The sequence below is a fragment of the Ammodytes marinus genome (assembly GCF_949987685.1).
Source record: "Ammodytes marinus genome assembly, chromosome: 8".
NCBI classification, from domain to species: domain Eukaryota; kingdom Metazoa; phylum Chordata; class Actinopteri; order Uranoscopiformes; family Ammodytidae; genus Ammodytes; species Ammodytes marinus.
Window position 1 is genome coordinate 21,397,633 of NC_137212.1, and position 24,532 is coordinate 21,422,164.

The 24,532-nt window shown below is 40.6% G+C and overlaps 1 protein-coding gene across 1 annotated transcript in view; it reads right to left on the reverse strand.

Annotated features, from left to right (window-relative positions):
- Positions 1 to 8,421: 8,421 nt before the first annotated feature.
- Positions 8,422 to 24,532, reverse strand: part of ncanb (neurocan b) — a gene marked incomplete at both ends in the record, with an annotated part of 105,663 nt that continues 89,552 nt past the window's right edge. The window contains 5 exons of the mRNA XM_080032696.1: positions 8,422 to 8,564; positions 9,929 to 10,111; positions 20,191 to 20,335; positions 20,935 to 21,017; positions 24,206 to 24,364. Coding sequence (XP_079888822.1) covers positions 8,422 to 8,564; positions 9,929 to 10,111; positions 20,191 to 20,335; positions 20,935 to 21,017; positions 24,206 to 24,364 — 713 coding nt within the window. The remainder of the gene's footprint in view (positions 8,565 to 9,928; positions 10,112 to 20,190; positions 20,336 to 20,934; positions 21,018 to 24,205; positions 24,365 to 24,532) is intronic.

The window sequence follows — 24,532 nt, forward strand, 5'->3', positions numbered from 1 at the left end:
TGGCTGCCAGACGAGCCTGATATCGACCCAATAACAAGGTTATGATGAGCAGTCTTTTCATGCCTCTAATTTATTTGCTCGTCTCAAAAAGCGTGTGGCATTCAAAAGAATTAGGACAAATCTGGAGTTTCAATCGTGCGTTCATGGAAGCGATTTAATTGGCTATCATAAAGTTTTGAGAAAGATACTTGGCTACAGCTTATGTAAACTCCATCCGTGGAAATTCAGAGTGCACAAGTTCACATCTTGTCTTTAGAGCCAAACATATTACAGGGCTCGAGACATACTGTATTGTCGAGATAATGTCAGTGACTGTTTGGAGTGCTTCTCTCCAAGTGGCTCTTACTGAATCTGTCACTATTCTGCACAGCAACAGAGCAGCAGAGCTTAAGGTCATTCCCAGCTATGAGTTTAAGAGAAACAGCCTTAATGAGCGCCGTCCTTGGAACTCACCGGGCTGAGCGAAAAAAAATAAAAAACATCACTCAGCCAGAACAGAAGAGAGGAGGAGGACGTGAATAAAAGAGCTTTCTAGATTCAGCGTGATTGATTGTCGACGCAAAACAGAACGCTGCAGTGTGGCCTTTTCCGGTGTTTCGTGAATAATAATGGAATGAGTCACATATCAAAGGAGACGAGAGGAACGAGAGCATGAGGCAGGGAGAAAGAGAGAGAGAGAGAGAAAGAGAGAGAGAGAGAAGAGAGAGTCAGTGTTTTTTTTTTTTTTTACAGGAGACAGCGCAGTGAGGTGATGAAACCATCCGTTGATAAGAGTGGGCTCTCATGTTCAGCTCATGAGAGGAAGTTTAGGTGAATCGAAGGTCCTTGAGGTTAGATAGTAGCAACAGTAGGGTGTATTCACTAACTGAATCTTTCTTTTCGGCCTCTCCTTTTCACTCCTTTCTCTTACCTTTGAATCCTCTCAATTCTCAGTCTACTCGTCCTCTCCCTCTCTTCCTCCCACTCTTTTCCATTCATGCCGCTGAGGGATTTGCCCTCGGTGACTTACTCTCTTTTGCTTAGTTTATCCAACTCTGCAGCAAATTTGGAATATAGAAAAAGTGAGCAACATTTTTTATTTGTTTTACTTCGAAGTGCAGAGAAATGTTTTACCTAATCCAAAGAGATTGGAAATGCATCTCCTCAACACATGAAGGTCACAAGAGGTGCACATTGTTCTCCGGCTAAAAGAAAACAGCTTAGAGCAAAACCAAATCTCTCGTGTATAGCACAGAACAACATGATAATAGAAGGAGAGGACACACAAGTAGATTTAACATTTCAGGAGAGAGTAATAAACTCTTGACAAAGCGGTCGATGCAATCTTTCAACACAAATAGATGTTTGGAACAGAGGAATACAGCCCATGGCTAGATCTCTGTTTTTCTTTATCGGCATTTAGTAATTTCAAGTGGAAGGCATTGTAGTTAATCCAAGATTTAAAGTTCTACCAGTATGTAAAAAGATAATTTTTATTTTTATTATTTTGTCTCTTTTAAGATTGAAAGCAGCACATTTTTTACTTTGATAAAGATGCACCTCTGTCAGACTGTCAGTCTATATCGACATAACGACTAGTTCAGTTGGAGTGAGGAAATTGCCACAACGTGACATAAACCTCAATGCACATCAGACTATTAGCTCTGAGTTTCATCTAGTCTAACTATACTGATTATAAAAGATTTTGCTTTCTTCCCGAAGATTAATAAAGTCTCATCTCTATGCATTCAATATGACTATGGAACCAGGAGTTATTAAGCATAACTTAGCTTAGCATACAGACTACAAACAAGGGGAAACAACTAGCGGCTTAGTCCAAAAGGTATCGGAATCTGCCAACAACGCCCAATAGGTCATATGAATAGTTTTTTGAATGTCAGTAAAAATCAGTGACTTTCTGTCATTTCCGCTTGTTGCCCGCCAATATTGTTCTATTTTTTCTTTTTACAATTTGTTTTTGTTCGGATCAAACGAAAAAGACATAAAGTGATATTTAGTGAGCTTTAGAGGTGCTGCTACAATGAATGGATTGGTATTCTCTGAAAGTCTGGCTAGCCTTCGCCATTGACGGTGTCCATGACAATTTTCTAACTTGTTGCTACCCCTTCCATTCTCATGTTCTACAGTACAAGCAAAAAACATATGCCAACGGCGTAATGCAAAGGGCGTTTTTAATGACATACAAAAGTCTACACATACTGCCTTTAATGAAACTCAATCAATTTTACACAAATAACCACTCCAACAAATCGGGATAACAGATCCAAACAAGGGTTTCCTTTAATGATAATTTGTCTTGTAAGGAACATAATACAATGGCAGGACTTGAAATTCATAAGAACAAACATCAATAAATATGGATAAATACTTGCGGACCAGATTCACACAGCCGTAGATGGGCACAGCTTCAGTTTATTTGTATGTTTGCAGTCACCATGATCACATAGCTTGCTGCAAACTGAAATGTTGTGCGGGGAACAGAGCCAAAGACGTGATATTTGTCTCGCCTCTGGCTCCTCCTTCTCCTGGAGAGCTTGTGTGGATCGTAGCGTTACTGCTTTTCTGATGCAACAGTTTTTAAAAAGCAGCCAGTTTGAAAAAGGGAGAAATTGAAAGAGGGAGATTGGTTTTGGATCTACTGAGGCTGTATGAATATGGTCCAGAGAGGCTAAGCAACAAACACACCCAGACTTCAAATGTATATTAAAAAAAAAATTAAAGAAAAACTCAAAGAGTATTACATCACAGAGGAGAAGGATTGTTTGTCATTGGGGTGTGCTCTGCATGTTTTGCTCACTCTCCATCCATCCATCCATCCATCCATCCATCCATCCATCCATCCATCCATCCATCCATCCATCCATCCATCCATCCATCCATCCATCCATCCAGCCATCCAGCCAACCATCCAACAGACTACTGCCAACTTCCCCAGCAATGATAAACTGTCTTAACTAAATATCAGACAGCAGTGCAGTGTCATACAAATACCACTAGGGGTGTACCTGTACAGTGTGAAGAAGGAATGCAGCAGCCCGTAAAGGAGGGAAAGAGATTTGCAAAGTCTGATGAAGCCAGAACCCAGATAATGTCGCAAATTATGCAGAATCAGCATTTGAGTAGAACCAATTACATGGGAGATTACACAGCCGGCTTGTTCACAAAGACACAGGGTAGAGCAGGGAGCTAAATGACAGTCTGTTTTCCTGTCATTTAGAAGAAAAAAAACAGCGGTCAGTCGACGCTATTGTACTGTCAATGTCATCGACAGACTTAATAGGAGCCCAAGACAGACAGCCTAATCATGAAATCAATAGTCTGTCTGTAAGCGACTGAGGACATCAACCCTCCACCACTCGTATCGCGCAGCCATCGCCAAAAAAAGGCAACCATCCACCACAGTCGGAAGCAAGTTTTCTTTTTCAGATTTTTATGATAATAATAATTCTGGAACAGACAGGCTGACGTCAGGCCAGTGGCATTTGATATGACAATTTAATTCACATTCACAGGCAAAAAAAAACAAACAATCAAAAACCTGATCCCATCGAGCACATCCACTATGTTGTATTTTTGTGTACAGGCTGGTCCTGGATGCTACATCAGAGTGTGTGGACCAACATTAGTGTCCCTGTCCTGCTGCCAAACAGGGTCTTTGTTAGAATAAAAAAAGAGTAATAATTTAAATGTTTCCCTATTATAGTGTGCAATACTAGGGCTAAGAGCAATGCAGTGTATTTATCTCCATGACTTCATCAACTGGTGCTAACGTCTTGCCTGGCACATGCAGCTTTAGCCTTGGCCTTTGAACACGACTCCATGTAACTATGTAACCACCAAAATCCATATAAGAGTCTTTTATGTGTCATACAGACTTCGAAATTAGTCCGGACATTTTAAAAGGTCCCCATGGAGATGGCCTTTCCAATCAACTCACAGAGCTAATGTTAGCTTAATTGGCTAGCTAGCAAGCACAGCTGCACAAATCAACAGTGTACTGGCTAGACAAATAAGAGGCTTGCTTTTGCCAACCTCTGTCTGAAATTAAGGACTGAATGTTTAAATGAATATTAAGTAGCCAAATCATTCCACCGTCAATTGAATATGTGCCATCCAAGAACAGAACATTTGGATTTATTCATATACCTTGAAGTGCAATTTGTTTTTACCCTTGAAGATTTCTTATTTGCTATTTGTGTTGTTCCATTACATTTGATTTCATGCTTGGATATTGAGAGAGTAAGTGAGTGCTCTTTTCGGTTATTTTTCCTTCACTCTGACAGTTTTTTGTTGTTGTTGTTGAGTGTGGTCATGTTTTTGTATGAAAATAATATTATATTGGTGTTTCTGAATGCTGCTGCAACCACCTGGCAATTCCTTTGAGACACAAGTGCACCCAAAGTCAATTTCGACTTGTTCATTTCACTTGTTCTGTTACACTGATGCAGCTTGACACACACACACACACACACACACACACACACACACACACACACACACACACACACACACACACACACACACACACACACTTTCTCACAACATATACAACCAAGCCTGGCCTGCCATTACCGTTTAAACAAGAGTTTAAAAAACAGCTTCAAGCCCACGGAGATATGGTTGCACTTTTAACAGTCCAACTCTCATCTCATCTCTGCTGAACTCTAAAAACTGTCACAAATAGGATAGGTGGCTTAGGCTGAGAGCAGGCCTACTGGCTCTTAAGATGTTCAATGGTTTGCTGCTTTTCCCTCAGGCGGGGTGCTTGCTGCTGAGCCAAAAGACAGCTGGCAGCAACCTCTGTTAAGTCACTCATCTTCACAATTAAGACTCAGAAATAGAAAGCCTCCTCTCTGTGTATCGGCCTTGCCCTTAGGGCTTTGCTGGACTAAGTGTTTGAAATTTGAAGAGCAAAAGTACGAAAAGAATGTGTGTTTGTGTGAATTCAACACCAACAGCGTGTTTGTGGGATTTTTGGAAAGGCGCTACGAGAAAGCTGGTCACTTAAAAACCAGACCATCACCATCCTAAAAAATAACTTTTATGTGGTGGCATTTTGGGCAGCTTGGTGTAAGGAGTCTGCTAAGACTTGAACAAAAAAAAAAAAATGGAAAGTCCAAATCATTAAGGATAGGACATTACCATAAATCTGCATATGGAATTTGTGTAACAGGCCTACTTTACTCTCCAGAGGTGAAGAAAAAGGTAATAAAGAAAACAAGATTATTAATTCGTAAACATAACTAATTATGTGGTTTGTAATTTTTACTTACTTGTAGTCTTAATGAATACAATTTCGTCCAAACGTGTCCTCAAACATGCTCTCAAACTCAGTTGCACAATCCCCTACATCCTCACATAATTTTTTCGCAAAGTTTTCTACTGTCCAGCCAAACCTTTACATAAGCGTGATTACACTGTCTGAGAGCATTGGTTTTAAATTACTGTGAGAGGGGCTTCTGTTCTGTCTGCCCTTTCATTCATCGAACGGTGCTAAATCAATTTTCCTGGACAGACAGAAAAAAAAGGAGGCCCGTTGCAGGCCCGACATCTAAGAAATGACAGGGGTGTGACAGCTGTGACAGTTCTCTGGGCCTGTCCTGTCCGTCACCCTAAACCCTTCCATTGGCTGTCCGTCAAACCCAACCCTTCCCTTGTCTTTGCAGCGCCGAGGGTGTGCGGATAATGTGACTTGTTAATTAGGCATGCAGTAGATTAATTAAACTGATACAGAGGTGTAGGTTGACTATGTTTCTCCGGGCGGAGGGGTGTTGTCATTGCCAAGGTGAGAGGAGACAAAGGCACAGACTTAATGTGCACAGGGCTGATTTTCTCACCTCATGTGACTTTATATAACCTGATTCTACTTGACTGTTCTTCACATAGTGAAACATATGTTGCTTATCTATCGACCATTCTGATCCGTTGAGACTAAATGTATCTGGACCCTTGGAAGCAATTAAGAGTTGAAAAAAAAAATCATCATTGTTCAACATTAATCTAACTGTCCTGGTTATAGTGAAAAGAAGCACATGATATAAATCTGAAACTTTCATTGGACAAATGTGAGAAGTATGATTCCTATATAGTGGCTTGCTCAAGGGCATCATGGCAGTGCCCAGGAGGTGAACTGTCACCTCTCTAGTTTCCAGTCCACACTAAAAGTATACTATACTAATACTTTGGGTTTTTGTAAGTTACGCGAAAGGCTTTGGAAAAACACTGAACATAACTGGTTAGACTGAGTCTAGATGTCTTTATCCTGATTAAGATTATTGAGAGAGAGGCAACGAAGAAAAGGATAGAAGTGCTGGAGATAGTGTTTTTGGGACATAATCCCAGAAGAGCCAACCTCAAGTGCTGGCTTTAAAAAACACCAATTTCACCCATCGGTAAAAGTGAAGGAAAAGAGAGCAGAGCGCTTGTTCTATCCGTGTCAATCCCCACTTTGAAACAGGACATGAGTGAGCACAGGTGGGCTCTCTATCATCATCCTCTGGGATTTTGGTCAACATCCTCAATCACTGACACACACACACACACACACACACACACACACACACACACACACACACACACACACACACACACACACACACACACACACACACACACACACACACAAAGATGAGATGGATCTCAGCATTTCCGTCTCTTCTGCCATACAACCCTCCTAATACCCTGTGTACACAGCTGTGATTCTCAATCCAACACTCATTAACATAAGTCTCTGCAAGTTTTCACGCCTGGTTAAATCAGCAGAGGACTGTGCACTGCAAAAAAATCTACATCTAACAAGTCATTTAATGTTAAAAGCTGCTCCAATCAATTTTGTTGTATAAACAATGGATCAAATGACAATTTGTAATATGAAAAGTGACGCTTGCAGGGACAAAACCACAGAGACATGGAAAATACATCATGGATACAGTATGGTTATATTCAAAACAGATAAAACTGCTGGAAAATAGATGTACTTCACAGTGAAAACAAATAACTGTTAAAAGAGACAGGATGTATACCGCAGTCCATCTTTGCTAACAGGAGAGAGTACTGTGCGTCATTATAAAACAATTATGCAAACAAAGGTCATATTAAAGTGATATAACATTAGACCAATGCTGTTGTATTATTCAAGAATGATATGTTACTTTATAGTAAAACAGGGTTCTGCCTTATTCTGTCCCTGGAAGTAGCAGGGAAGTTGATGTAGGTATACTATACTGACACTGACACTTCTTGGAGGAAAAAAACAGGCAAGGATTATCTCACCCCCCAATTGCAGACTCAATAATGCACTAAGAAACAGTTTTGAAAGGCTTCATGACACGTATTTTTTTTTGCAGCGTTCCCAAACTCTGTGTAATATCTTGTGCTTTCTGTGGCATATGAGAGAGCTCCTTGAAGTATCTCTCATGCCTGGCTCACAGCGTCATTTTCTCCTCAACAGATCGAAGATGTAAAAAACTCCAGACCAAACAGATGTTGCATCGCTTTCATGAAATCACGGCAACGCCACTTTTCAGCAATTTTGAGAAAAGGCAGAAAACAAATGTGGGACTGAAAAGTGACTGACGTGTGATGGGATGTAATGTGTTTTCCAATGTTCCTCTGTTCTAAAGTAACTGACTCATACTGACATGACAGACACAACGCTAAGATTAAATAATCAAATTACATCTGCTTCTGGTTTAAAGTAAAAATCAATTCAATCTGTTTTTTGGAATCAAGTCAAGCACAATGTCTTACAAAGAGCAAACCAAAAGCAGCAGAATCAAGAAAAATACACTGAGAATTTGTTAAAAAAAGAATGAACGTGTTCATCAGACAAATGGCTCAAGTCGGCAACCATGGATGTCTTCCTTGACTCGCCTCACGTTGATACGGCATTTTTGCGGCGATGTCGTCCCTATTTAGAGTCCGTACTAAAAGCACTTTTCTCCAAAGAATGTTCGGTGTGTGGATCTCAAAGGAATTTTCTTTTATTGAAAAAAACGGGTCAGTGTATAGCCCCACGTTTCAGGTCGTCATAGAGCAACCAGGGGGTCGAGGCAAAGGGCAAGGTGAGAGACGGACGAGTTAAGACGAGGCGATAAAACAGAGTAAAGGAAAGTCAAAAAGTACAAAGGGATTTTTTTATTGTCCTTAGTTGATGCCTGTCAGCACTTAGGGCAGGCGTCAAGAGTTGACTGATACAGGCTGACTCGGTGGGCCAGGGGGTGGAGCTAAGGGCAGGGCAGTGCGGTGCAGGGTAGGGTGGAGGGGGTCTTGGGGAAGAGAGTTCTGGGGCTGTAAGGTGTGCAGTGGTGTTTGTGGGAAATGGGGGCGAGTGGAAAAGAGAACAGGGAGACAGGCAAACTGCATTTTCGGCAATAGAGGAGAACCAGGAAAGGGAAAGGTGTTTTTTTTTTCTTTTTCGGTTCAGAAGTGGACATGGTTGTTGTGGCCCTTGCCCATCTCTCCTCCGTGGTGCCCTGCTCCCTCTCTGTGGCCGTGTCTCTTGTGCTTCCTGCGCTCCCTCCTGCCCTTGTGGTGGTGGCGCCGGTAACGGTGGGCCCGCCGGGCTGGAGAGGCAAAACAGGGCCACAGAGAGAGAGAGAGAGAGAGAGAGAGAGAGAGAGAGAGAGAGAGAGAGAGACAGACAGACAGTGAAAAAAAGGAAATGAAAAGGAAAGTGTGTACGTATTACAGAGGCAAAGTCAGAGATTGTACAAGATGAAAGCCTGAGAGAGCAAAACTGATATAGCGGGGAGATGAATAACTGACTAGCATCACAAGCATTCAGACAGATATCCAGGGGTGGAGGTGAAGCCAAAGTAAGCTGCAAGATGCGGGCGGGACAAAAGTATCAAAATGCAGCAAGGTCAAAAACCACATGTTCTCGGGATGATTTGACCCCGTTTCCACCACATTGACGCTATCTGTTTTTTATCTCACAGTCAGAAAAGCAAGAGCACACTGAGCTAGCCACCACCCACTCACACAGCCTCAGAATAAGCCCGTATCTATGGGGTGTACTGCTAAATGAAGTTGCTCGATCCCTTTCAGGTAATTGCCAACAAAAAGAATTGTCGTCTGCAATGAACTAATGTCACTATAACTCTGGGCCATAAAAACAACTCTGTCCAAAGATAATGAGTGGTAGGAAAACAAATATTCTTATCACTTTCAACAGAGGCTACATTATTGCAGTGTTTCATCATTATTGTCACATTGTGGGCAGAGTGAAATGGAATACAAGGCGCAGTATGTTGAATATTTATATAGACCAACCCTTTGTAGCTCCTCTGAAGAAGAAAGAAATCACGTTAAAAAGTTATGACGTCTATTCTATCATAGTTTGAGTGAGCCTTAAAAAGAAATTCACTTTATTACACTGCAATGTCCTACTTTCACTCTCTGGTTGGATACAAGGTATATTTGATGTACACGTTTTGTACTTTGTGCACAAAATATTTGGTTTGAGTTAAAAAGTAATTTCACTTTTGGTTGAACATAATGGACCTCATTTTTTTTTCAGCACACACCCTTTGGATTCTATGAACGGTCAACCGATTTGCAAAAATTTGCTTTGAAAAGCAAAAAAATAGAAGAAAAATCACACCTCAAGCGTAAAGCACTTCAAAGGAGACCCGACTACTTTTAAGTGTGCCCAGGGGATTTCCTTTTTACAGTCTGTAGCCACGGAAATCTTTTTGCTTGCAATTATTAATAATGAGAGCAGGAATGGTGAGCCTGAATGTGCATGGTGGTGACAGCAGCTCCCGAGGGCAAGTAATGTAGGAGGTGCGTCTAACTGACCTAAGGTGGTGTGCATGCTAAAAATATGAAAATGTAAATATGAAAATGACCTAACAAATGGAAAAACTGCTTTAAGTCTTATCGTCTGCCATCCCGCTCTGTGAAAATCATGTTGTGTAAAACTCACATTTTATGCAGATGATCTTGGGCCGGTCCCACTTGCCATTGGCACGACACTTAGCAGTGGGCACATGGCGCTGCTGGAAACCGTCGGCGCACTGGTAGCGCACTATAGAGTGGATGTCGTAGTGGGAACGCTTTCGACCAATCAGGAAGGCATTATCCACATTGGGCGGGGCTCCACAAAGCACTGTTGAGGGCAAAGACATCACAAGGAAGACCATTAAATCAGACCGTTAAATGTCCCAAATGGTTTCTAAATTCAGAGTGCGTTCTGACTTTGATTTTAAAGCAAACAGATGTCAAAAAAATGCTAGGAGCTCAAACAAAACATTTTGGATGTAAGTGTCTTCAGGGCAGCGTGTCTGTCCAAATGTGTGGGTGAGCGAGTGGCTGTCACAGCAACCCAGCATTTTAGACACAAAAAGAGAGGAGGCTGAATCATAAAAGTGTTTACACCCGCTGAGATGGAGAGAGCGCTGACACTCTGGTCAGAGACTGACAGGACGTAAAAGCCTCAGGGAGGAACTCAAACAACTTCACACATTCTTTAACTCTCCTGTCTCGGGGTGCCAGACTCCCCGGCAGAGACAGCAGGTGAATGTGTAGTAGTATCTGAGTCTGAAGCCCCCCTGCCACCTGCATTTCAACATGGTGTCCACCAAAACCATGGAAAGGTTTGTAGTCACCACCTTGACTTGCCATTTCATCCATGATCATTTCTGACTTCAAAATGAGCTATAGATTTGACAATATAACTGTCTTTACACATTGTTATCAAAGTGCACAGCAGCTGAACACATCATTGTATAGTCAAGAGGTGGAAAAAGCTCTATGGCTAGTTCAGTGTACTGCTGAGGAGATTATGCTAACTGAGATGTATGCTTGTAGAACTTAAGTTATAAGCTATGGCTTGTAATCGTTGGTTTAGTGGTAGGGGAGAATGGGGTAAAGTGAGACACTTTTTACATACCTGTATACTCTCCTCTAAGCAAATTTAAATAATTTTTCTGTCGAATTTACACATTTCCCATTAATTCAGGATGTTTCCTAGCAATGGACATTATGAGAATTTATTCAGGACGAAGGGCAGCGAAAATATGATTGTTTTAAAAAAAGTTGTCTTGTGTCTCACTTTACCCCAGCTTAGGGTTAAACTGAGACAGACCAGAGAAATCAAGGGGGTAAACTGATCCACTTACTTTTTCCACTCTGAAACTACCATAACAACACCTTTTGTAACAGTTAGAATCCTGACAGCTAGCTTGAAAACCAAATATTCCAGAACTAATGTCGGACTAGTAACAGAATCATGGGGTTTGGTCAATTTTGGTCAATTTGGTTGTGGTTGGACCGGCTTCCGGTCCAACCACAACTAAACTTCCTAACAATGGCGACAACAACACTTTCCCATAATGTGAAGCTGACGGCGATTTATAAAAAAAGAAAAGGCACAGTGCTTCCTGCAATTGGGTCGGATCGAGTCCAGACAAATTCACACCACAAACGAACTGCAGCAGAGTGCGTATGGAAGCGTATCGAGACTACCTCTTCAGCTGGGTCTCGGAGCGCTTGTTTGGTCCGCCCTCGAGTGCGATTGCTGTATTCACACATGTCTGAAAGATGCGCACCGAAGGCGGAAGTGCATCTGAGTTCGTTTCAACCGAACTAAAACGGCATGTGTGAATACACCCTAAAACACAGTCTGGGGGTGAGAACAAAGGACCCTTAGAGCCAGAAAGTGTCTGGGGATCAGAGCAAAGGACAATCAGAACCAGCTAGAACAGCCTGGGACTCAGAACACAGGACTAGACCCACCTGTCATTTTCCATCTTTTGAGTCTTTGATTAATATATTTCTGCATTTGTTTTATTGGGATCATTCATTGAATAAAAACAGATTACTTAGAGTCCATTGATGTCAAAGGTCACTCTTCTGTCTCCCACATACATACCTGGCAAACCATGCCCTTGCTGACACCCCTTTAACCATTCAACCCCCACCTCCGGCCCACAATGTATTTTGTCTCATTCAAACTAGTCTCCTTGCTACCTTAAATATAATGGATTCATTAAAAGAGGGCACAGACACTGTCTCACTTTACCCCACAGCATCTGTCTCACTTTACCCCACCACCACAATTTGAGAAAAACTACCTCTCGTAGCGATTCAGACTAATCTTCAGTTAGCATCATCACATGGTTTCATATGTTGGTAGTTAGTATAGAAGTTTTTCTACCTGAATCAATTTGCTTTGGCACAACAGTTGATTAAGTTGGCAGCAAGAACATTTACTTTTACATGCAAAAAACATGTTTTTGTAAAACAGAAACATGCTTACAACAGCACCATGAGGTCCTCTCCTTCATGGCCAGGGGGAAATGAGAGGGGCTTGAAAACATAATTCTCACATGACCAAAAATGTGTTCCATTACCTAGATACAGGCAGGGGGTGTCTCACATTACATAATGTCTCACATTCCCCCGTTCTCCCTTACCCATATGCTGTACTATATTATACTATACAAGGTTAATATGTTATACTGACTTATTATCCTTATCCTTAACTATATGATTGATATGATATCAATACAGATAAACAAGTTTTATTGACACCTCATTACATACTCTGGTGTACTTTGTACACTGTTTACATATACTAGTTTTGCCTACTCCTCTACTAATTAATCACAATTCTGTCACTTTACAGAGCAATCTTTTGCTTCTGTATTCTTATAGTTACTACTATTATTTTTTACTTTCTCTATTCATCTGCATTTACTCGGGTTCCTGTGCTGCTGCAACAACTGAAATGACAGGCTTATTTTATCTTGAACTTTTTCATTATCAACGACATAAACACAAATATATAGGGAAAACTAGTAACAAAACAAACTTGAACTGCACATTTCTTCTGATATATTTTCCCCATTTCACTCAAAAGACACAGTAAACTGCTGCCATATTGACAGGGAGCTCGAGGGCAAAAGAAAACAAAAGGCTTATTTATACCTTGGAATTGACTGAAGGTGTTTGTTTGAAGCCTCCGCAGTTATTTTTCTCCTTTCGATCTTGTGCTTCACACTTTGTTCTGCTTTTTACATAAACTATGCTAACCTGAATCACAATAGCATTGCTAGTTTAAGGACCCTTTGTTCTCTGCTTTATTGTTTTAACTTGTAATGTCGCAGGAAAAAGCTTAGGTGGAACTAACAAAGTGAACTATGGTCCTGTTCTGCCTATTATCAGAAAGAAGCAATTCATCTAGTTATAAATTACACCTGTGCTTGCAAATGGAATGTCTGCTGTGAAAGAAAAGAGGTTTGTTCCGGTTCAGTTTCACCTCACGTACTTTCCCGTGGTCCTGCTGGATAGTTTTCAGATGTTATAATCTTTTGAAACTGGGTACCAATGTACCGTATGGGCTGCTTTCTGTGCAGGTAAGGGCTCTTGAAGTGCTGTTAATCCATTATCTCATTGGGTTAGCGTCCCTGTGTCTTTTATTTTTCATTCCTTTTTTGGTGGAAACAATGGGCAACAAAGAAAATACAATGTAGCAGCGACAGCCTTCTGTGAACCATAGATTGGCTAACAAATACTGTAGGTCTAAACTAAACATTCACATTGAGCCAACTATCCATAAAATGTGTATCATCTTAAATTCCATTGTTATGATATCCACATAAAATTCATGGTGTTGATTGTTAATACATGTTGCCTTTATGATACAAATCTACAGTAATCCTGGGATCTTGATTACACAGTGCCATTACCATACAATATCCAGAGAGAAGACGAGTAATAGCTGGCAGTCTGAAGGGTTGAGGGGATAAATATTCCATGCTCCCCCTAAGAAAGGTACCTATTTTGCCAACACCAGAAACGACCTTTGAATCCTCCTGTGACTGGATTTTAACACTTGGATGCTAAAAGTGGCCATGCGGGGACCCAATCTGCGATCAGAAAAATGTTTACAATCCTTCTGAATTTCCACGTCCTTGTCCTATTACCTCTTAAATTCTTAATAAGAGAGAGCAGTGTCATTAGCTCTGATGAAAGGTTTAATGCCACATTTACAGTTTAATGTGTTGTGGAGGGAAGTGGGCAATAAGCACTTCCCTCATCACTTGAGACGATCCCTGACTCAACACAAATGAAAGGCTAAAAAGGTAATTTTTCCATTAGCCCTCACCTACGTACACTTGAATGGTTTCTCTCAGTGGGGCCAAGCAAAAGTCAGAATGTTTTGAAGTAGGGATAAAAGAAAATGTCACTAAACTGAGAAAAATGAAGGCTTGGTTTTACTGGGGGGACGCCAAACCCGTAGGTAAAGGTATTTTTGTCCAAATAAAGCATGAAGGACATGCTGGACTGCTACCGAGGGAACCATAAAAATGTACTTTACAAAATGTTCCATCGCTGATTCTCAACCTTTTAAGAAGTGGTCTAAATTGCTAAAACACAAGAGTGGATTTTTGTTAAATCCCTGACTTTTTGAAGGTACTCACTCACTCACTCAGGATTGGCTTCTCTGTGTGGGTCTGATAGCTGATGAGTCACACATGTATGTTGATAGATAATACTTTTTCTTAGTTTACTTTCACTGTAGAGACAGGTTTTGAAAAGTCCCACAACTCTCTAGTTAGTTGCTGTTGTTAAAGCTGCACTAAACAATATTAATATACACTATATTACAATAATGGAATAAATGACTATTATGTAATATGAAAGGTGTACTTGTCTTGACGAACCCATAAAGTTTTATCACTCAACTCTGCAGTTGCAATCGGCATTTTTCAACTTATTGTTTTGGTTTTCACAGGCCTGGTTGAACTATATTGCTATACAAAGCATGCAGTAGTTATTTTTATTCTATTTTTTAAGTTAAGTGTATCTATCATAATGTAGCGCAGAGCAGCTAAAGAGCCAACATTTTACCCAGGGATTGGTGGAGGTATATTTTACCTTAATGGTTGAGTAGCTAGAAACATGAACGCTAATGTTGCACTGTGTGCTGGTAAACAGTTTATGGGTGTCCATGTTGCCATATCATGATTTTTACATCTTATAACAGTAGTAGTAACCCTGTTTTCCCATTCTAAGAGAGTTTGCTAGCTTAGAAAGCAAAATATTAAAATACTTAAAACTGTAGGATAAACTGGAGGAGAAAATAAGAAGATGGAGAAGAAAGACAGAAAATGTAGAGAGGAGACTAAAGAGGAGAGATGATTTACTTGTGCTGAGGATACATCGGGATGTGAGATGAAACACAAAGACAGGATACCCAGGGGGCAAAACCCCCTTTTTTTTTAAAAAACAGACATGGCGTTCTAAAAGGTTGTTCACCAGAAATGATATCTAGGACCTTCCAGGATCCCAACCTGGGTGGACAACCTGGTCAACCAGCTGCTGGAAAGCTACAGCGGGCCGATAGAGCAAATCAGAACCACTGTTTAAGCGAATGGGAGTGGGCTAATAGGGAATTTTTTAAACTTATAGATATCATTATGAAACTTTGCAAGTTGATTACTGACATTAAAACAACAACTTTTTGTATTACAGTATTTTCCAAAAAGTTTGAATAAATATGAAAAATCATCAATATCTTACTAATGATGCATACATTTGCATATCTGCAAAGCCCCAAAATCTAGATGTTGGACAAAAGCAGAGTCAATTTGTTTTTAAATTTTGAAAACAAAACAAGTGCCCAACTGCCTAAAGCTTTTCCTAATCACAGTTAAAATTTGATCAATAACCCATAGAAAATGAATTTTTTACACAGTTTTTTCCAAGGGAATGTCTAGCCGGTTCCTAAAATACCAGCTGGAGACTCTTTTGTCCCATGGACACTTTTGGTCCATGGGACATGAAATGTAACTGTGTAAAAAATTTATTTTCTATGGGTTATTGATCAAATTTGAACTGTGATTAGGAAAGGCTTCAGGCAGTTGGACACTTGTTTTGTTTTCAAAATTTAAAAACAAATTGACTTTGTTTTCTTCCAACATCTAGATTTTGGGGTTTTGCAGATATGCATATTTACGCATCATTAGTAAGATATTGATGATTTTTCATATTTATTTAAAAATTTTGGAAAATACTGTAATACAAAAAGTTTTTTTTAATGTCAGTAATCAACTGGCAAAGTTTCATAATGATATCTATAAGTTAAAAAAATTCCCCATTAGCCCATCCCCATAAACAGTGGTTCTGATTTGCTCGCTGTAGCTTTCCAGCAGCTTGTTGACAAGTTTGTCCGCCCAGTTTGTGATCGTGGAAGGTCCTAGATGTCATTTTTGGTGAACAACCTTTTACAACGCTCCATGTCCATAAAATCACTGGGTAGAAAGATTTTTCTTCACTTCTTCACTTATGTGCCAATCTTACAGATGGCATTGGTGTTATAGTTCCCAGCAGCTGGTTAAGCCAACGTTAGAAGCTTAGAGGAAGTTACTCCTGCATGCGGGTTACATACAGCATGCGAACATCATGCTTCAAGAGGTATCTTTATTGTCACTGTGTGGCAGGAGGTAGTCAGTGTGAGTTAGTGGCATGGGGAGAGCTGCAGACAGTTACATGCTGCTTCTTCTCAGCACTCCTTCATGGCCTCAAAGCATCCGCACCCCTACTACTAATCCTGTTAGAATAAATCAGAGAAACATGAAAGTGCGGATGTCTAACTGAAACACTGTTGGGGAATGAGCCTCACATGCAAACAGTAGATGTGGACCAATGTGGCTCGAGTTTATTGAGATACTGCAACCGTTTGTGTAAATGTCTGTTGAGGTACCACTGAGAGAAAATGTTTATTGTTTTAGCGTGTTATATTCCACAAGGGTATCGAGTACAATGGAGGGCTTTTTAAAATATAGTTAGAATAGAATTTCTGGCACACCTCAATCAGAGTCGCATCAATCTCATCTAACACCCGGATAGATAGGAAATAAGCTTTTTACCTAAAATTTTAACTTTTCCTTTCATTTAAGTAGTTGCATCTGTGCTGGGAATGTTAAATTGTTATTTGTTTTACCTCTACGTGATGAATTAAAATATTTCTTTGGTCAGATACGTATGTCCATTGAGTGTTGTTACAGTGATATAGAAGCTCCTGTGAGGGCTGCTGGGTCAAGAACTTCAGCAATCAACCCAAATGCACATACAGATTATCATCTTCTTGGAAATATGTGAAAGGGTTCGGCCTCAAATAGGTAGCCTACAACACTATATGAAACAGACACTGCTCTGTGGCTACATGTACTTCATAAAGAAATAAAAACGGTTCCCTCCATTACTTCCAAAATACATTTTAGCAATGACAGTTCTGACAGTTTCCAGTACACACCAATGGACACATCAACTGCGAAAGGCACTGACAACAGCCAATCATTTCCTGAAGCACTCTGAGAGCTCACAGAGTATGTCATGCAAAATTAGATTTCCTGTGTCTGTACATAATAACCCATCGAAAATAATGGAATAATGGTGTAATACTTACATGTCATGTTATGGGTAATTTCCCTTTCAACTTCAATGATGGAGCTCAGAGGCAGAAGACTATACGTGACTCTCTTGTCACTTTTATCCCAACGTAAATGTGAAACTTGTTCTGTGACACTGTTTTCCAAAGATTTTTTTTTTCTTTAACCTCCCTGACAGGATATTGAACCGGCGATCAAATACTGCTTCTGAATGTTGAAACAGCTGCTTCAATATGGGTAAACGCTCAACAATAGAAAGTGGCAAAAGTCAATTGTATATCGTTTTATCTGGGCTTATTTTTTTAAATTATCCAGTCCTCACATCTTAAACTTGGAAAAAAAATTGCGCAATAGATGAAAACTACAGCAGTATCCATTTGTTGCAGGAGTCAGTCGACTTAAAAACAAAATAATGTAAACAGCATCAAAGTGATATTTAGCTGGCCAGTTAGCTCTAGTAGGAAATTAGAGGTGGGGCCAAATCGGCAGGTTTACCAAGGTTCAATAGGGGTTTGTTTGATTAATGATAGGTGGTTTGTACAGATAATTTACCTGGCTTCTCTTTTCCCCCAACATGGCCTCATCAGATGACAGTCTCACCCCTTTTTCAGTAATATGAAAAGGCTATATTACCATCTGCACTGCCCATCACCCTCACTTGTCCCTGGCCGACTGATTGAGGTGTTCGATAAGCTCACATGGCGCTGTTATCATCAAATCAGGCCTAGGGGGCCTGCTGATGAGCAGATCACCTGAGCTCTGAGCATTAGAAATCAGACAGAGAACACTCGGCATGGCGCTGACAAACTCCACTGATAAGACAAGACATTAAATGAGGTTACTCAGAGTGAAAAGGGGGCCGGCGGGGAAGAGTGGGGGGAGATGGAAAGATGCCGGTGATTGTAACTGACTGATTAGGGTCAGAAGGTGGGCTGGATGCTAGGGGACTTGCGACAGTGTGCAGCAGAAGTGGTGCAACACCTTGCTTGTGAAGGGAAATACCTTTCCTTTCATTGAAGAATAGAGCCAGGTGTTTGAAGAGACACACTCTTTTGCCTGAGGCCATAGAAGTGTTTTCTTTACGCTTGTGGCCCTTGGAAGACAAACCATCTGTTAAGTCACAAGGAATTTGGATAATGACCAGCGGTAGGACCTGTAATGACTATGTTAAAGCTCATCCTTTAATCAGTTATGAAAGGAAAGGGATACAGGATACAGATGTTTTATCTATGACAAGGGAGAATGGGTTTAAACACAACCAGTAGGGGTAACCCCTATTGTGTAGCTGTTAAGATGCCAACTTTGAACCAAACGGTCATTGTTTCGGGACTTTGTTTCATCCCTCTCTCCCTTATTTACTGTCATCTCTTTATTGTCTGTAATAAAGGCTAAAGGCTTAAAATACACACCACCCCCATACCTGCCCAGTAAAGGGCAATCCTGAGATCAATACATTTCCACAAATGCCAGTTTTGCCAGTTCCATACAATGCCAGTTTTCTGAGTATAAAAAGTGGGCAATGATATACTGTACATTCATCAAGCAACTTGACACTTACTCAGAGCGAAGTGTAGGAGTAAATGACATATTATAAACAAGCATCAATTATTTCATTTTAATGTTGGTGTTATTCACGCAAGCGCATAGCAATTAACACAAAAATACATAACAACAATATATTTATGAATTGGGGATGATATGATAAGAAATTGGCAGAGACGTTTACTTTTATCTATAACTTTCAGCAGTGCAAATACTGGCCCAGATCTACAGCTAGAATAGAAAGCTTCTCAGATACAAAGTTCCAGGGAATGTTTTGGAGAATACAGCCAACAGTGGTTTCTTGTGTCCCCATCTTGCTAACGATACGTCTGTCTTCTTGCCATCCGTGCACAGTCTGACCTCTATGCAAAACAAAATATTGTAACAGGCTCTCAGAAGAGCATGTGTCGGCCTCACTCCAGTCCCATAAAGTGGCAGCTGCAACAGGGGATATGAAGCGGAGATTGCCGCCGCGTATATAGGGACTTAACCGACCGATAAGTTTGCTGTGCCTAGTTTTACTGAGTGTAAAGTTTTCCCTGACATTAAGCAGAAAATACTCTCTGTCGCTGAAACATTTGGCGGAGCAAATGGAGCCGTGTTATGAGCAGAACTTGGGAGAGCTTTTGAACGACGAGCTGGGGGAATGATGAGAGAGGGAAGGAGGAGTAGAGCATGGTGTGCAGTAATGAGAGTGAGTATGAAGTATGTGGACTGAGGGGAGGTGGTTCAGTGCCAATCTCTTCCCCAGCAAAGAGAAAATGGATGACGTAAAGTATGACATATCCTGGGTGTTCAGAATCCCCTGAAGGCACACGTTGTCAGTCTCAGTGGTTTAACAGAAATAGGCTGTAACACTGGGGAGATGTTTTACATTAAAAAAACAGGTTAAAGAACATTTTGACACTTTCTAACTTATGATTCCCCTCAAAGGATTTAAAGGTGCGAGTCAGCGATTTTTGGAGAACGTTTGTTGTTAACGGATCGTGAGGAGATACTCACTGATTTTGACAAAAAGTGATTTTGACAACAAGTGTTCTCTAGAATCCCCTTCAAGGCTTAAGACAGCAAGGCCAGATTGTTCCTCTTTTCTTTTCTTTTCCTCACTTGACTGTTGCCTCATGCGCTCTGATTTGTCAATCCTGCTCTTTATAACAGATACATGCTTTTTTTCCCCCTGCGTCAATTTTTTTTTTAAACATCCTAGAACAGTCCATATCCTCTATGTACACCACGGTGCCCTCACCTGTTCCCTTCTTGCAGACGTAGGGCAGGTTGTAGTTGCAGGGCACATCGTTCCATTTGCCGTTCTCATGAGCAATCATAACCACGCAGTCTTCTCCTCCAGCGAAGAAGTTGTCCGGCTGGTTCTCTCGCCAGTTCTCGTATTGCTGCATACACGCGCATACACGCGCGCGCACACACACACGCGCACACACACACACACACACGCACGCACACACACACACACACACACACACACACACACACACACACACACACACACACACACACACACACACACACACACACACACACACACACACACACACACACACACACACACACACACACACACTGAGTTAGTCAAACAAACCCATTTTTAATTAAAGTCTGTAAACTTTAATTAGACTTAATGTTCTCGACATTAAACACTAATCACTGATCACACAGTTCCTTTTTCCAATTACTCAATTATGGAAAGAAAATGATTTTTCATCAAAAATGTTATGTTTTGTTTTCTTCCTTTGATGTTGTTGTTTTGTATGTAATGACGACAAATGGGAATAGAAATCTTAATGGCAAAACATTTTTGCCATTAAGATTTTTATTTTGCTGGGATCACAATGTTAACAAAAATGAATTAACATTCTTTTAAGTACAAACTGCTATTTTCATGTTCCCAACTGCGTTACTGAGCAACTCCAATTGTAAAGACTCCCTTTGCTGCGTTAAACTCCACTAGGATCAACAGCTGCCGGCTCCTCACCAGGTCCATCTTATCGGTCCATTGGAAATCATCCTCCACTGTACGATCATTTAACCCGATCCAGGTGTTGTCGTGGCTTAGACCTGAGTAAAGAGGTGAAAATTACACACAGAGAACATTAATATAAAGAAAGAAAAACACACAGTACGGAAACTCACACAGATCCAGAAAATACATAAGCTCTCATATAAGAACTTCTATCAATCTAATACAAAAACAGAAAAAAATTAAGGTTCTAGAAACTTTGTATTAATGTGAATAGACACCTCTCTGGCACGGTCTCAACAAAGAGGATGTTTCTTTCATAGAGATATTAGCCTTAAGTCCACCCAAATGGGGATAATATTTTAATTTTAATGTCCACAAAAAAAAGCAAATAAATATGTGTTTCCATCCTCTGCTGTTAACAGTAGAACATTATACAGCTGTTGGCGCTGATTTTAGTCAAGCGTCATTATACCATTTAAGAGATGATGTGATATAAAGAGTGCGTCAAATCCCAACAATGGAAAACCAAAAGCATGATGGAAATTAGGCATTTGAAGAGCATTTGAAGAGCATTTAAGTCTCCTTATCAACTGCTTGATACAGTTGCAGTGTTTTTGGTCTGCTGCAATGCTTTGTCCCTTCAATGGATTAAACGCTTTGGAGATAAATAAGCAACATGCTTCAAACAAGTCTGTTTGTCTATGAAGCAGTTTCAAAATGTTCTCAAAGTTGTTTTGGATTGCAGTAGATTTTCTGATATTGAGTCTAGCCATTGCATGTATTGTGCACATTATTGCTCCATGGGTACAGCTGAAAACAGCAACCATCTAGGTTATATAAGGGGTTCAAGCTCTTTAGGCATTAGAAATGTATTTACTGATGGAGCCACAAAATAAGATATCCTGACTTGTCCTGGAACACATGTCGAGTAAATGCCCACATCTTTTACACTAAACACAGTTTGTAACACAGGCACTCTGTTATAACAGCAGAGACATTAACCCTGGAAAATATTATTTTCTCAGACTACAAACAGCTTTTCCAGAGTAACAGAAAACATTACTGTTTTCACAGTTCAGCTGTGCTTCTCCAGGACTGGTAAACTGACCTTTACTGTAAGTGAAAAACTGTTAAACGGTGTGCACGGCTGTATGGGCGCGTGCATGTGACATGCACATATGTCATGGAATTTCAATCATGGTGTATCTGATTAACATCATTACCAGGCCCATTAATCTTCCTAATGGCTCTGATTCCCCTATTGCAGGGGTGGAGAGACGTCCATTTTCAAGGCAATTAAAAACACTTTTTGGTAACTGTGCGTGTGCAGAATAAAGATGGTGCTACTGTAGGTAGATGGCACTGTCCTGGCATCTGTCCAAGACAGAAGGTGGCTCTGGCCTTTTTACAACACGTGGCTGTGGAGCACTGCCAGTGGGCATGAAACTAAGAATGAGGAGATAATGGGTTTATGAGGCACCAACGAAAGACTGGACTCCAGTGAAAGACCCCAAACAACTGCAGTAAAACTCAAGTGTAGCTATGTTTTGTTCTGCTGTCCTGCGCCAAAGTTTCAAAAAGCATTTACGAATGATTCAGTACAAGTGCTTTAAACACCAGATGGGCGTACTTTGCCCCATTGAATCTAACGATGAGTGTTAAAATCAGAATTTTCTAAATACATGGGTGAAAAAACGCGCCCAAGGCAAGTAACAATTCCACATCTCTCCACATAAAAATCAACAAGAACCTAAATAAAATAGAGTTTAATTTTCTCCAGATGTTAATTTAATCCAGTTTAAGCATATTGACACAATAATTCATTCACTGTAGACAAATGGAGTTACCTCCACCAGTGTTAGACATTGTTCACCTGTTTGATTACAAATCACATCCTTGAAAAGAGTAGTATATTAAATGTTCTGTCACAGACACTTATGTCAGAGCCTAAAGCACCATTTCATTGTAACAAATGGTGATACACATTTATTTGGCTGAACAGGCTCAGCTCCTGAGGCGGTCTTGCAGCAGGGGGAGTGCAATAAACCCCTTCTAGGGCCGTTCAGAGCAGAACTAGACAGGCATTTATTACCGAGTTATGGAATACACATAGGGCAAGAGCTGTCATTGCCAAGTATGGTAATAATAAGGTGGAAGAGTACATATCAATCAACAGGCAGTAAAAGCAGCATGTAGCAGTAGACGACCAAGTGAGAGCTGTGATTGTCATTATTTAAATTTGATTGGTGACTGTGACAGTCACAAGACATATCTTGAGTTGTGGAGTTGGAAAGTAGGAAGAGACACTCTTACTACACTTCAAATTTCCATTTTTATTGTTTCTCTTATATCCTCAGCTTTCCTTGACATAGAAACAAGGAATGTGATTCTCTTTGACAATTGAATGATTCTGTAACTTGATCTGATTTCAACTTTGTTTCTGTGAAATTCGTTTATTTTTTTTATTTTGGCTTAGTGGATTGCTCTAGTTTAAATGCTATAATAATAACCATGAGCCTCAGCTGCTGTTTATATGGATTAAAAGCAGATCTTTACTGTAGAAAATGCTATATGCTTTGTTGCTGCAATGGTCGGAAAAGAACATCACAGCAGTTGCTCAACTATTGTCATATTGACCAGGAATATGATATTGATTGATTTGACTGATTTGAACAGCAGAGATTGGCTTTAGCTTACCCGTGTAGCCTTTAGCATGTTAGCTGGCAGACTTTTAAGATTGAAACAGAGCGAGTGCAACAATTATTGGATGGGTTGCTCTGAAATTGGATAGAGACATTCAAGTTCCCCACAGGATGAGCTGTAATCAATTTGGTGAACTAGTCTTTTGTCCAATCATTTGGTTAGTGAACCTACTGACATTCCCACCATAGCCTCCAATTAGTGCCATTTATCAAGTGTCAAGCATCTTAATACACTAAACTAACATGGGAAATAGATGAATAGATATGTAATTACTTGATTCATCCCAAAAAGCTCAGTTGGTAGGGCGTCCCCCGCCTCGGGCAGCAGCGGACCCGGGTTCGATTCCAGCCCGCGGTCGTTCTCTGCGTCACTCCCCTCTCTGCCCCATTTCAACTCTGTCTCTACACTATCAATGAAGCATAAAAATGCAAAAAAAATACCTTTGAAAAAAAAAATAATAATAATTCCTGCTGTGTAATCTCGTCAGAAAAAAATAACTGCACTAAGAGGCAGCCTTTGGGCTACACTATCTTTGCCAAGTCGGTCCCTGTCCTCTCTTTCTGCCTCAACGTCCACCCACCTCTGATGAAGTTCTGCTCTGCCAGGCTGTGGACACTGGCCAGGTGTCCGCTGTGCTCCCTGCAGTCCTTCTCTGCGTCCTCCCAGGTGTGTCTCCGGCTGAAGTACCTGTAGCAGTGACCATGGAACTTCCTCCACGTGTGCTCGCAGCCCTCGGTGTCTGCAGGATTTGGGGAAAAAGAAAGTGGGAAGCGATTTAAAAAGACAGTGAGAGTGATTAGTCAATAGAAAAATCCATGTGGGTAGACAAATGTGAGCTTTGTTGTGTTTGTTAACATCCGTGTCCGTGTCAAACAATAGCATTGCAGAGGAACCAAAGTAGGAGTAC